The following is a 16,027-nucleotide window of genomic DNA, read 5'->3' as shown; positions in this document are numbered from 1 at the left end:
GGTATTTTCATGCAAATTCTTCTGCTAGTTGGGGTTTAGTCCACTTCTGTATCCTTCCCTTCAAGGCTCAGGGGTCCAAGATTATCTTCTGTGTCTATGTTAATTGGTTTCCCTTTCCTTTGTTGAAGAGGGTCTGTATAGTCCTTCTGCCTAGTCCGCCATCTTGCCGGAAACTGGGCAGTCTACTTCTGTAGTGATACTGCCTTGGAAACCCAAGGAGGGGTTGCCATGAGTTGGGTCTGACTCGATGGTACATAATAACATCTTCATAGAAGAGACTGCATAATTACTACAAATATGTGCAGGCAAACTGAGTAGTTCAGATTTTACCTTTTCTGCTATACTGAGAAAGTATAAAATGGTATATTTTCAAAAATTATCTTTTTTTAAAGTGATCTTGGGCTTTTTTTTTTTTTTTTTGAATCCTCACTAAACAGATCTAGTATGTCTCTCTACTTACTCATACAAATAGCAATCTGTCTCTTTTATTATATATGCCAGAAAATTTGTGGTAGTCTTATTTTTAAGTATTTTTTGGTCCTTTTCAGTTACTGTAGTTATAAACTTCAAGTATTTTTGTTGTATACGAGGATTAACCAAAAGGAATTTCATAGCCAAAGCATATTTTGTTGAAAGTCTCCACGTTCCATGCTTATATTTATTTTTTAATTGCTGCTTAATCTTTTCTGGTGACAAGTATGGGATTCTATTGAAAACGTAGGGCAACATCAGACAATATAAAACCATTCTCAAGAACTTAAATATGTATAATAGCAATTTAAGTAGTGAATGATGACCTCTGGGTTTAAGTAATGCACAATCTGTGCAGCCATGAGGTGTCCAGATGACTAGACTAAGACTGCTCAAGGCTCTGCCAAAGGGTTTGATAGTAATATACTTCCCGAAATTCATAGGCTGAACAGCTTTCTTAGTGAACTAAAGCAAACAAAAGAAAAGGACCTTAAACAGAAGCAAAATCTCACCAAGTAATTTATAGGGACAAAACATTTGCTGTAAGATGCTTTCACATTTGATAGGCTTGTGGATTTCCTTGAATGCACTTCTTGCCAGTTATTAATTATAACACTTGCCAGTTATAATTTAGAGATTTAGTATCCCACAAGAGACATTAACAAAACATTGCTGCTTCTGTTCTCGGGTTGCACTACAAGAATTCTGAAGAATTTCTTAGGTTACAAATTGTGGAGCTGACTTATACATAAAGCTGAAAGCAAAGTGTTTCACTTGGTATGTGCTAGCCACTCCTCGGAAGGAAGGTTGGGCAATCTACTTCCGTACTGATACCACCTCAGAAATACAAGGAGGGGTCACTATGAGTTGGGTCTGACTCGATGGCACCTAACAACAGCCAAACCAAGACATCTATAGTAGCTTGAGAAAACACTAATAGAAATTAAAGGAGTAGCTTCTAATGAAAATGATATTATGTATAATATAATCAGGAGCTCTGGTAGTGTAGTGCCTAAGGCATTTGACTGCTAACCAGAAGGCTGGCAGTTCAAACCCACCAGCCGCTTCTCAGAAGGAAGGTTGGGCAATCTACTTCCATACTGATACCACCTCAGAAACCCAAGGAGGGGTCACTATGAGTTGGGTCCAACTCGATGGCACATAACAACAACAACAACATAACATAATCAGCAGACAGATCTTGTCAACAAGGTCAGAAAAACAAAAATAATGTTCCTTAATATCTGTAGATTATTGCAGATCTAATTCTTGCCTTGGCTGTGAAGAATTATACCTATTCTCTATTTGCAAACCTCAGGATTTGTGATAGTTGGAGCTGTGTGTCAACTTGGCTGGACCACAATTCTCTGTGGTTTAAGCAATTGTGATGTGGGTTGTTCCAATGATGGAATCAGATATGTATGTTTTGAGCAGCCATTCTGTTGAAAGGGAGTTTCCCTAGGGGTGTGGCCTGCTTCCAGTATATTTATGGACATCCTGGGAAAAGAGACACTCTTCTGTGGATAGGATTCTGTTGTGCTGTCTACAACTGTCCGTGAGTGAACAATCCACCATTTGCCTGGAGATCTTGGATTCGTCATTCGTTGGAGTCAACAGCCAGTATACTGCCTGCCAACCTTGAGCTCCTCAGCCGGAAAAGCCTCCAGCTTAATGTTTGATCTAAGAACTTGGGACTTGCCGGCTTATATAAGTGTGTGAGCCATTTTCCTAAGATAAATTTCTTTTTCTCTCTCTCTATAAGCTTTACTGGTTTCGTTTCTCTAGAGAACCCAGTCTAACACAGTACATTTTTTTCTTTTGAATATTTGATTGTGGTATCAATAAGAGTTTACAGAGCAAATTAGTTTTCCATTCAACAATTCATACATATTTTGTCTTGTGACATTAGATGTAATCCCCTCCACATAACAACTCTCTTCTCACTTCCTCCCTGGGTTCCTGTTTCCATTTGTGTATCTTTTCTGCCCCTTCCTGCCTTCTGAGCTTTGTTTTTGGGCGAATGTTGCCCTTTTAGTCTTGGATGGTTGATTGTTCTGAGGAGCATATTCCTTATGAGTGTTATTGTTCACTTTATGGGCCTATGCTCATGGAATTCATTGGTCTTACCATGTTCCCCATCATCTTGAAGCAGCTGGCTTGATAGAACAATAGAATGGCCTACTGAAAACACAATTATGGTGCCAGCCAGGTGGCAATACTTTGACGGCTTGGGGCAGTGTTCTCCAGGAGGCTGTATATGCTCTAAACCAGCGTCCAATATATGGTTCTGTTTCTCCAATAGCCAGGATTCACTGGTCCAGGAACCAAGGGTGGAAACGGGAGTGGTACCACCTGCTATTACCCCCAGTGACCCACTCAAAAATTTTTGCTTCCTGTCCCTACTACCCTATGCTCTGTGGGTCTGGAGATCTTAGTCCCAAAGGGAGGAACACTCCCACCTGGAGACACAATACTGATTGCATTGAACTGGAAATTAAAAATGCATTTTGGCTTCCTCATGCTTCTGGATCAACAAAGAAGGGCATTACTGTACTATCTAGTGTGATAGATCCTGATTACCAAGGGGAAATTGGGTTGCCTTTACATAATGGAGGTAAAGAGTGGAATACAGGAGATTCTTCAGGGCACTTCTTAGTACTACCATGCCCTATGATTAAAGTCAATGGAAAATTACAGCAACCCAATTCTGATATGACTGCTAAGGGCACAGACCCCTCAGGAATGAAGGTTTGGGTCACCCCACCAGGCAAAGAACCACGTCCAGCTGAGGTGCTTGCTGAGGGCAAGGGAAATACAGAATGGGTAGTGGAAGAAGGTAGTTCTGAATATCAGCTATGACCACATGACCAGCTGCAGAAACGAGGACCATGATTGTTATATTTCTTCATTGTATATGTGCATCAAATATTTTTGTTTCCTTCTGTTATGAACTGTGAAATGTAAATAAGGTTAATGCATTTCAGTTGTACATATGTTAGTGTATCATGTTAGGTGCAAATATGAATTTATAATTGTCCTTATGTAGAGATTATATATGGCTAAGAAGATGTGTACAACTGCCAAGTTGACAAGGGGTGGACTGTGATAGTTGGAGCTGTGTGTCAATTTGGCTGGACCACAATTCTGTGTGGTTTATCGATTGTGATGTGGGTTGTTCCAATGATGGGATCAGATGTATATGTTTTGAGGAGCCAATCAGTTGACAGGGGGTTTCCCTAGGGGTGTGGCCTGCTTCCAGTGTATTTATGGGAAAAGAGACACTCTTCTGTGGATCATGATTCTGCCTACAACTGTCTGTGAGTGAACAATCCACCATTTGGCCTGGAGATCTTGGATTCATCCTTTATTGGAGTCAACAACCAGTATACTGCCTGCCAACATTGAGCTCCTCAGCCCCTGCAGCTTCGTGAATCTGGAAAAGCCTCAAGCTTGATGTTTGATTCAAGAACTTGGGACTTGCCAGCTTCTATAAGTGTGTGAGCCATTTTCCTAAGTTTCCTAAATTTCTCTTTCTCTCTGTCTATAAGCTTTACTGGTTTTGTTTCTCTAGAGAACCCAGTCTAACACAGGATTCTTCAGTAAAGGCTAACCTGTAACAGTGTGCCAGTCAGCATCCACCATAATAAAGTCCAATAAGTATCAGTAACTGTTTACATTACATGGAAGCATATAGAAGTGAATTTGGTCAACATCTACCAGTAATCAAGATACTGTCTACTCCCTAGTCAAAGTTATTGCAACCATTTTAAAATGACAATAATCACCTAGCTAAGAGTTGTGGTATAAATGTGTGTAAGTCATCTACTTGATATTCATAAACATATAGACAGTTACAGGGTTGCCTTCCTTTACTTTAAAGAAAAAGTAATTGAAAATCTTGGATATCTTGAGAAAGGGGTTCTTAAGCCAGGTACAAATAATTAGTGGGCTACTTCAGATCAAATGATGAGATAAAAACTTCAGGTAAATATGAATAAAAAACTTCAGCCACACCCAGTGCCTTGGAATGTTTTTGGCTGGAAGAAGGCATTAGCAACATTTAACCTCATCAAAGTTTATCCACAAATGACTACTGATAATCATTATGTAAAGGAACATTCAGAATTAAGTGCCTTTATTGATCTGGAATTTTCAGTGCTTCCTAGAGTTCCAGCTTTTTAGTTGTGGAAACATATCCTGGTAGAGAATGAACCCATGGAACAATCTTAGAAAGCCATTTATTGTTGCAGTTCATTGACATCCAAAAGAAATAAGTGTAAAATCAGAAATACAAATTCTTTTTCTTAGATAATATTTTTATGCCACTAGAGTTTATACCGGGAGCTCTGGTAATGTAGTGCCTAAGGCACTTGACTGCTAACCAGAAGGTTGGTAGTTCAAATCCACCAGCCACTCCACGGAAGGAAGATGGGGCAATCTACTCCTGTAGTGATACTGCCTCAGAAACCCAAGCAGGGGTCGCTACGAGTCAGGTCTGACTCAACGGCACATAACAACAACAGCAACAGAGTTTATACCATTCAACTCTAAGTCTGTAATCAACTTTATTTTTAAAACAGGACAAGGACTTCAGACTTTTTGGAAGATTCTCAATATCCATAATGTTCTTCCCACAACAGGCAAAACCAGAAGTCAGAAAACTTTTTCTCTAAAGGGCCAGTTAGTAAATATTTTTTAGGTTTTGTGACCATATAACCCCTAGAGTCTGTTGCAACTACTCTGTGATTGTAGTACAAACACAGTCATAAATAATACAGAAATGGTTGAGTTTGGTTGTCTTCTGATAACACTTTTGGACACTGAAATTTGAATTTCATTTAATTCTGACATGTCACAAATTATTCCTATTTTGATTTTTCTTAACCATAAAAATGTGAAAAACATTTTTTTGTTTGTGGTTGGTACAAAAATAGGTGGTGAGCTTGATTTGGTTTACTGCCCATAGTTTGCCAACCCCTGGACTAGACTGTAAATTGTGTGAAAGCAGAAACCATAATAATCTAGTTCCATGTTCTTTGCCAGGCCCTTGTACAGTATCAGATAGAACACAGTAAATTCTTAATAAATATTAGTTGAACTAATCACCCACTTTATTGCCTACTAGAGAAACTATTCCATGTAGTTGAACTTAACATTATGAAGATCCTTCCAAAACTTCAAAGTTACTCACATTGAAGTCTGTGTTAACGTACTAACAAATATAAACTACTTTGTTTACTTCTGATTGTGAACTATGTCATTGCCAGATGACACCTAAATACCAGCATCACCAATCACTTTTCACCCCCAGTCTTGAACAAACTGAAATCAATCTTATTTACAGGACTAGAAGAGCAAGCTCCAAATTACAATAAAGTACATACATCTACTGCAAATATTAATAGTATTACCCACTTTTCTGCTGAATAAATCACGTTTACCTGCATGAGATTCCATATAGTTCCATCCTAAATTCTGCACAGTAAACCCAACAAAAGTTATCTGCATTCTAGTTTCTATCAATAATTTTTGTTTTGTTTTAATTTAAGTTACAGGAATTTAAATTTAAGAACCTCTTTTAAGTTTTCACAAATATGCCTTCTTACTCACAGGTAAAAGATGGAACACACAGGATAATTCAGACTATACTAACACTATGTTGAAGGAGCTCTGGTACCATAGTGCCTAAGGCACTTGACTGCTCACCAGAAGGCTGTTGGTTCAAACCCACCAGCCGCTCCTCGGAAGGAAGGTTGGGCAATCTACTTCTGTAGTGATACTGTCTCGGAAACCCAAGGAGGGGTCGCTATGGGTCGGTTCTGACTTGATGGCACATAAAAACAACAAGACTATGTTGAAGTTGGTATTTGGAGTACACTGGTAAATAAGACTCCCTCACATGACACTCCATAGTCTATAAGTTAGTTCTACAGATTTACTAATGACAGTGTTTCAGGACTTCCTCACCAAGATTTACATAAAAATAAAAACATCATCCAGTGTTACTCTAACTGTATCTATATTTACTATATATATTTACTAATCTTCTTTACTCTCTAATTGAAGTCAGCAAGTTTTGACTAAGGTTAAGAGTTCAGATAGTATCAGCTTTTGCAGGCATTCGGTCTTGGGTTATTTAACAACTATTAAAGCATCTTTTCTAAGTTCCTTGCTATAGGCCACAAAACCAAAAAACCCAAACTCATTGCCATCGAGTCGATTCCGACTCATAGTGACCCCTTTGGGTTTTTTGAGGTGGTAAATCTTTATGGAAGTAGATTGCCCAGTCTTCCTTCCGTGGAGTGGCTGGTGGGTTTGAACCACCAACTTTCTGGTTAGCAGTCAAATACCTTAGGCACTACCCCACCAGAGCTCCTTATAGCTCACAAAGTTGACTGCTAAAGTAAAAAGTATTTCTAAATCCACTATACCCAGCATTCACAAAAAAATTATTAAAATGTTATTATAATACATAGACAGGGATGTTAAGCATATCAGGAATTTTTTTATAGTTCAATATTACTGTACTTTTTGAGTAACTTTACGTTTGCTTGTGGTTTGCTATAGAGATTTGGGAGCAGGAAAGGAAAGTTCAGAATAATTTTGCGGAACATAGGTTTTGTACCGATTTGTTTCTTCTCCTTTCTACATAATGCTAGTTTTTTTAAAAAAGAACAAAATTCAAAATGCAGAGGCAACATGTATTCCTCAGTGCAGTAGCTTTTCCATTCTTCAAAGAAAATAGCTTAAATGCCTGTTTTGAGGTCATGGGTCTAAGTATCATTTGTTCTTTGCTTAAGGAGACTTAACATTTAGCCATTAGGAATTCTAGCCTACACCACCCCTTTCTTTAATACTCTCTGCATTTTGCACTGCAGATACACAAAAGGAATCTGAATTTTGTATGTATTTTCTGTTCATCAATATTAAAAGCCAAACTCACTGCTGTTGAGTTGGATCGGACTCATAGCAACCTCTCCTTGGGTTTCCAAGGCAGTACCACTATGGAAGTAGATTGTCCAATCTTCCTTCTGAGGAGTGGCTGGTGGATTTGAACCACCAGCCTTCTGGTTAGTAGTAAAATGCCTTAGACACTATGCCACCAGTGCTCCCACATCAATATTAGAAACACTAAATGATCTTTCTGTTTATCTAGATTAAATTGTAATAATTCTGATGTAGGAACCATCCCAGTTATTGTCTCCTTAATCCTCTATAGCTAAAAAATAAAAGATAAAGTTCAATTAAGATTCTAAACAAGTTATCAAAAGAAACATCACAAAGAGTGAATACACTACCATCCAATATATTTCACATTCATATCCAAGAGTTTCAGAATATAATGTGGTTAAATTCACCACAGAAGGCAACATAGAACATACATGAACTTTTTTTGTCTTGCTTAAGTGGGTCTAGGTAGTTTTATAGAGAGAGTAGCTAATAAACTCTGAAAATTTTTTGGCTTTAGCAGTGTTCCCATTACTTTTATCTCTAGTTGAGTTTGTGATGAGCAGCAAAACTATCTTATAAAAGTACCCTACTCAGAGAAAGATCTTTTTCATAATCAATTTTCTACTTTTGTTTGTATAAAATTTTGTGATCCAGTTGTTTTTAAAAACTGAAAACTGAAAATATTTGATTAGTATTCATTACTAGTTTTCAATACCATACTTGTATATTATTAAAAAAAAAAAGAAGCTTACATTTTATTTAAAAATCAAATACCCATTCTAGATTTGTTAATATGTGTCTTGAAGGTGTTTACTTTCAGGGTGAGAATATTAATACATTTTCCTCAGTAACAAAGGAAGACTAACCAGAAAGCAAGAAGGTAGTTTTATAGTAGATACATAATAAAGAATTTATGTTTAAAATATTTTCATTTAACATTTGGTCCCATTTTCATTCTGAATATTAAATGAGTATTCACCCTACTTTTGGAACTTAAAAAAGCTGTACTACCTACTTACTCAAAACAATGAAAACTGGGTTCAGAATTATTTCTATCTCAAGTTTAAAGAAATAGCTTTCATCATGACTTTTCTTTAGCTACCTGAATTAACAAAAAGTCACAGTGCAAATGACTCAAAAATAACTTGCCTGGAAAAAAATTAACATAGACAAGTCAAGTGTGTACCCATTTGATAAAACTCTAGGTGTATTCCTAATGGCTGATTTTTTAGTTGTTGTTGTTGTTGTTGTTATGTGCCGTCGAGTCGGCCCCGACTCATAGCGACCCCTCCTTGGGTTTCCGAGGCAAGTATCACTACGGAAGTAGGATTGCCCAACCTTCCTTCCGAGGAGTGGCTGGTGGGTTTGAACCGCCAGCCGTCTAGTTAGCAGGCAAGTGACTTAGCCACTATGCTACCAGATCATCTTATTTTCACTTTATCTGCCTAAAGGACATGCTATACCCCATGTACGGGGAAACAAAAGTGCATGAGGCTTAAAATCTAATTAAAAGTTTAATTTAAAATGCTTCTGTAGATTTATTTTCATATAAGTTTTTGTAGTATCAAGTATATAAATGTATCTTTAGTCTAAATATTTTAAAAAGAAGCTGCAATAGTAGGAAAATTTTAGGAGCAGTTCTTACTGTCAAAGTACCATTAAGTGGCACAGTCTCAGAATAGTTAAAACTAATAGTCAAAACTAAAGAATTAAGTGCTAGTAATTTGGTAGCACATTTTGGATTAGATGTAAAACCAAAGTATTTTGAAATTATTAATAAAATTCTTCAAAATACATTCTTTATATCTTTATATTTTCTCTGGTTTCTGTTTTACTAGTGAATCTAAGTGATTCATCATAGAATTTGTCTATCAATATACATTTTAAAATGTGTGATCCTTAACCACATAAAAATACCATCTGAAACATTTGTGTGGGGATAGGCATTTTCTAGTTTTTAAAGTTGCACTGGAATAATACTGTATTTTTTTGCCAAATAATGTGCACACACACACAATGTACACAGCATGCTCACAGGAATTTAATGTGCAAAGGAGTTGTGTGGTTTGCTAAAAAGGAAAAAAAAAAAAAAAACACCATATAACGTGTGTATTATTTGCATAAAAAGTTATGTATCTTTTTCATTATCTTGTGTAAGTTACTTTTTCTTTTGTAACTTAAATTGATTCTTTCACTGAAACTCACAACAAGCATATCATAAATGGGATGGAAAATGAACCAAAGTTTATAAAATAATCTGATATTCTTAGAAGATAGTAAGAATAATAATATAAACTTTATATTATAGGAAACAAATTCCAAAATCTGAGATAAAAATCTTTGAATGGATTTCACTTGAGCAACATCTCATTTCAGAGGCTCAAATATAGAAAAAACAACTAGTATATCACTGTTATCTTCCTATTCTACTAATTTTCTATATGCTTCACTTATTCTAAAGGCTTACATACAAAATTTAGATCTCCTACATTCTGCTTCCTAATGCTATTTTAGTCAAAGTATCATTTATCTGAATTTAAGTGGAACAGTAACATGAATCAACAATCTCCTCTTCAGTTATGAAAACAAAATTCCTTTAAGTAAGGAATAGGCACACACATTAAGAGGACAGAAGAAATAAGGGTCACTTTCAAAATGTATCTCTAAACCATTAAGCTAGCAAGTGCAAATTATTTATGTTGTCTGAAAAATGTACATACTTTATATGTGCTGCTATACAAATTTTTTTTTTTTTTAAGTTAATCTGACTTTAATGGGGCAGTAGACTTAGAGTAAATGCAGCACTATCAGATATTATATCCACTAATATATTCAGGGGGAGCTCTGGTAGCATAGTGCCTAAGGCACCTGACTGCTCACCAGAAGGATGGTGGTTCAAACCCACCAGCCACTCCTCGGAAGGAAGGTTGGGCAATCCTACTTCTGTAGTGATATTGCCTCGGAAACCCAAGGAGGGGTTGCTATGAGTCGGGGCCGACTCGATGGCAAATAACAACAACAACAACAACAATATATTCAGGGAGCTCCAGCAGAGTAGTGCCTAAGGCATTTGACTGCTAACCAGAAGGCTGGTGGTTCAAACCCACCAGCCACTCCTTGGAAGGAAGATGGGACAGTCTACTTCCGTAGTGATACTGCCTCGGAAACCCAAGGAGGGGTCGCTGTGAGGTCTGACAACAACAACAACAATCTATTCAGGGCAGTGTTTGCCATGGAATCGCTGTGTACACTAGGGGGAGGAGGGCAGTGGGGAGTAAACTGTTCTGTATCATTACTTTGGAAGTTTTCCAAGTCATAACTCTAGCTTGATGGGGAGAACAAATGCTAGGCCACTGATGAGGCTAACATTTTATACCAAAAGATGCTTCTGTTGGCATAATACAGCCATATAGAATATGAATGTTCTAAAGTGGCACTAATAGTGTAGCCACTAGCCATGTGTACCTCAGTCGCACTAGCCACATTTCAAATGTTCAGCAGCCACATGTGGCTAGTGGCTACCATAATGAACAGAAGACATATAAAATATTTTCATCACCACAAAAATCGTTTTTGGATAGCACTGCTCTAAAGTGTACTGTGATACACAACCTATCTACATATGGTTTCTAACAGCAGACTACCTTGCCCATATATTAAAAACAAAACAAAAATTCCAATAGTTATCACTCAAATACTATGATTTTCACCAGCAGCTTGTAAAAACTAGGTATACAGTGCACATATGTGCACAAACACATTCACACACCTCACACACTTAGCCTGCCTTCAGTTAGCCTGGTACCTACCAAAGAATAAAATGACTCAGTAATTTGGAGACAATACATTTATGAAATATATACACACACACACAGACACATCCATATATACATACACAAACACACACACACATGAAAATGGAAGCAAAAAGAAATGAGACATCCTTTTTAATTTTATTAAATTGGTAACAAAACACTGAAAAATACTTTCATAATACTATATAAATAATTATAAACTTGTGAAAGGTAATTTGGTATTTTTAACGAAAATTGAAATATGCCTGTTTTTTAAATCTAAGGATTCCATTTCAATAAATTTATTCTTAGAAGGTGATTAGATAGATTTACACAAGCTCTGGTGGCATAGTGCCTCAGGCATTTGACTGCTAACCAGAAGGCTGGCAGTTCAAACCCACCAGGCACTCCTGGGAAGGAAGATTAGCCAATCTACTTCTGTAGAGATACTGCCTCAGAAACCCAAGGAGAGGTCACTATGAGTCAAATTGACTCAACGGCAGTGAGTATATATATTAATTTTCTTTTTTTAAAACATAATTTACTATATTGTGCCTAAATGTATTTTCTTTATATAAATACAATTTAAAAAGCAATGATAAAAAAAAAGTGTTTTTTAAATTGATTTTTCCTAGAAAATTCATGGTCATTTTAGGAAAATAAAATAAATCCAAATAAAACAAAATATAAACTTCTGTTTCATGTAGAAATTCATTATAATGAGAAGACTGCTTTTCAGAAGTGGAAAGTGTGGCATGCTTTCGGATGTGGCAATATGAATGCCACATCTGACATAAGAATTTTTAGTGCAGTGTTACTAACCAGAGCAAAATTATGGTATGCCTTTTTAAGATTATCATATGTAGATAAACATTTACCAATATGCAAAGTAAATGCATATGTCTGGAACATTGCTGAGTGGAAACAAATTAGTTGTATAAATAGATACATAAATATACACACACATGCATCGAGGCCTGAATATTCCCATACTATGTGGCAGGTTTCTAGGAATTTATTTTTCTTCTTTGTCCTCTTCTAAATTATTGAGTTTTTTTTTCTTTTTTTTTGTTTTACAAGCAGACTTATATAATCTCTTTTTATTTCCTTAAATTAGTTAAGAGTTCTTAGTAACAAAAGTGTGAAAATCAAGAATACTTTTTTTTTTTTTTAATGTTCAAACAATGTCAACTTGATATTCACAGGCTACTTTACAATAACAATCTACTGGGTCTGTAAAGTGAAAGTTTAGTTACATTTTTGGAAAGATAGACGTTCCAAAGAAAGATCCTTGGGGTTTTATTATAAAAACTGATAAAATTATTTTAAATTACAAAAAAGTCTTGTCATTATCCACTTATAATATTTTGCAAATAGAGAGATACATGAGAAAGCTGCTTGAGCTTAATTAAATTAGTTAACATATTTGATAGATGGGTGACATTTCAACATTGTAAGGGATAGTGGTTATGTAAGAATGAAATAATTTTTTGATCAACACAAAATTTTAGAAAGAGGCTTTTTCACTATTTTGATGAAAACATACATAACAAAACATTTGCCAATTCAACATTTTTCACATATACAATTCAGTGACACTGGTTATATTCATCACGTCAAGCACCCATTCCCACCATTGGTTTTCAAAGTATTCTATCACCATTATTGGTTTTCTGTCACCAACTCAGTGCCAGAAAGGGGCTTATTTTAATCTTCAATTTTAGGTAATAATGATTAGTTTCCATCTTCTATGTTTTACCTGCCTTGAAATTTGACTGTAGCATCTTAAAAATTTCTTATTAGTATATCTTTCCAAAAATTAATTAGAAAAGATGAAGAAATAAGTCATTCTGATTTCATACCAAAGTTGATGAATTTCATCTTAATACCAAAACTAAAACCAACTGCTATGGAGTCAGTTTTGACTCATAACAATCCTACAGGACAGAATAGAATTGCCCCACCAGGTTTCCAAAGCTGTAAATCTTTATGAAGCAGTGCCTCATCTTTCTCCCAAGGAGTGGCTGGTGGGTTTCAACCACTGACCTTTTGGTTAGCAGCCAAATACTTTAACCACTGCACCACCAGAGCTCCTTTCATTTTAATAGTCTAAGAATATTTAAATCTTGTTAGTAACTCTCATGATAGATTATAAAAAAATAGTTTTACTCAAAATTTTGACACTGTTTAAAAAAAAAATCAACCAAAAACTTCACCTTAATGATATTAAAATCCCATTATCATTTTAAGATTATTATTACCCCTTTCTTTCAGGAAAGGTATTGTTAGCATTTTTAAAAATATTTTTTCTTGAACATACTTATTGAAACAATAGAACAGACTTAATACAGAAATAACTGTTTCTTTTGATGTTTTTAGAGCTCAAGCTAAAACTCATCTTCAACCTAGAAAATAAGCTTTTTTAAAGCTTACAAAAAAGCTATAAAATCAACATTTAAGTCAAGATTTTATATTGACTCACAGCACCATTTCAGTAAGCAAAATTACATACTGTATGAATGTATATATATGGCTTGGAAAAAAAACAAAAAGGAATCAAAGAGAAAAAAAGAAGACTTGGAGATAGGATAACCCAAGTTCCACTTTGGCTATCATGGTTCTTGTAGCCAGTAACACTGCACTCCAGATAGATAGAAAGACAGACAAAAGAAAAAAGAGTAGAGGATAGAAATACTGCAAATGAAATCAGACAACTTGATAATGAATTCTGATGAGGGAATTGTTACACATTTTATTCAGTTTCCTGTCTTAATATAAGAAATATAAAACATCTACAATGAAGTTTAACCCATGCTCTAAAATTTAAATTTTTGTTTAAATTTTTTACTATCAAAATTAGAACAAAATGTTTTTTTTTTAAAAAGCTATAGTATAAAAATACAGAATTGTATTTCCTAAATTCTTATGATACCTCAATTTGAGCAGTAACTCTGTCTCTGTCTCTTTTATTCTTTCTTTTGTATTTTTATTACCTTAATGTTCTTGTTCTTAAGATCTTATTAATTCCTTACTTTCTGTAGGGTAATAATTAAAAAAAAAAACCCAGAAAATAGAATATATATATATATATATATATATATATGTATATGTACTTTTAAATGTACAATTCAAATCTACGAGGGAATAAAACATGAACATTAATGCGGTGCCTTTGCTCAAAGTTATGAATATTTATAGCACTGATTACACTCATTTTTTGCAAACCTCATAAAGTCTCATAGAGAAGGTCTATAAGAGATTGGATACTAATATATTCTGACTTAGGGGTTTATCATAACTTATCAAGCATTTAGGCATTTGATGGATAAATCATCATTAAGCACTTTTTTTTTTAAGGGCTATGCCAACTGTCTTTTGTCTACCTATTGGAATATGTATTATGTGCCTGTAAGATTAAGTATATTTAGGCAATACAAAACCATAGTTACTAAAGGAAAGCTAGAATGTGTATTTTGTTCATCATGCTGGTAGGAAAGTTTTTGATTAATGTCAAAGATGGGGGAGAATTATGACAAAACTCTTTTTTTAGAAGAATGTATGAACATTTAAGTTACTCAAGTATTACAAGACATATTTACAAACTGGACTCATGAGTAATCTGGACAATTTGTATGGTTCTAAATAATTATTTTAATAACTGCAAGTACAAAACAGTAGAAGTTGCAATCAAATGATTCTTCATTTATCACCATCAAGGCTATATTTAATGTAGGATTTCACCACACATCACTCATTTACACAGACATACCACATTCTGCAACCAAAAACCACAGCATGTATACTTTTAAATGGGGAAAATAAATGAAAATAATTGTGATAAGTACCTATTTACCTACCAGTCTAATTCATTTTGCTTTAAATAAAGTAATTCAGATTTTTTAGATACAATGTCCCATTCCTCCACCCTCCATATGAAATATAAGCAAAAAATAAACTAATTTATGATATGACCAAAAAAAGGCAACATTGGATATGAACATGGATATACAATGGGAAATAGATACAAAATGCTTCCAACAATGTGCCTTTTGCTAACTGTATTTTCTGAATAACATAAATTTTGTAGTTTATTATAAAGTACTTACTAAACAACCTTGGCAGGTATAGTATAGTATCTCTCAATTTCCAAAGGCTATCCATTCAAGTAGTTATATAATCCAGGGGCAGATGTATAGTAAGGGAAGAGAGTATATTTGTATGTGATTAAAACTTTCTAAAATCTATACATACAGTACCCTGAAATATGTGATTTGGTCTGGGATATCCATATATGAGTGCTCTGTTCATTATCATCATTTCAGTAGACAACCCCCACCCCCCAGTACTTTATCCATTAACCTGGTAAGACCACCTGGGATATCTTTGTGAAACTATTATTAATTGATTTCAACCCTCTAACCAGCACATTAAAGCTCATAGGTACTCACCCTGCAAACTGGGCACTGCCAGTGACTACTGCTGTCTCTAAGCCTGAACTCATCAGACAAACACTTGGAATGATACACACGAAAACACAGGTCACATATCAACACCTCTCCAGGCAAATGGCATTCAAAACAATACCAGTCATGATTTTCTGTTTCCCAGTCCTACAAAAAATACAAAATAATTTGGTATGACATTTTGTCAATATCTGCAATGACTAAGAACAAAATTGAAACTAAAGTCCATCAGAAGTTAGGCATTATATACAATTTTAACATTTACTGTGTTTAAACAAGAGGGAACAAAATACTTAGAAATTTACTTTAAGTTTTAAATTCTCTCCTAAACAGAATTAATATTCAGAG

At 35.0% G+C, this 16,027-nt stretch overlaps 1 protein-coding gene across 1 annotated transcript in view; it reads right to left on the bottom strand.

Moving 5' to 3' along the window:
- ZMYND11 (zinc finger MYND-type containing 11) overlaps positions 1-16,027 on the bottom strand; it is a 174,797-nt gene that overhangs the window by 27,172 nt on the left and 131,598 nt on the right. The window contains exon 4 of the mRNA XM_042782248.1: positions 15,665-15,826. Within this exon, the coding sequence (XP_042638182.1) occupies positions 15,665-15,826 (162 nt within the window). The remainder of the gene's footprint in view (positions 1-15,664; positions 15,827-16,027) is intronic.

The sequence above is a fragment of the Orycteropus afer genome, unplaced genomic scaffold, assembly GCF_000298275.1.
Source record: "Orycteropus afer afer isolate SDZICR_OR568_19922 unplaced genomic scaffold, OryAfe1.0 scaffold00271, whole genome shotgun sequence".
In the NCBI taxonomy this organism is placed as follows: Eukaryota; Metazoa; Chordata; class Mammalia; order Tubulidentata; family Orycteropodidae; genus Orycteropus; species Orycteropus afer.
This window is presented reverse-complemented; position numbering and strand designations above follow the sequence as displayed.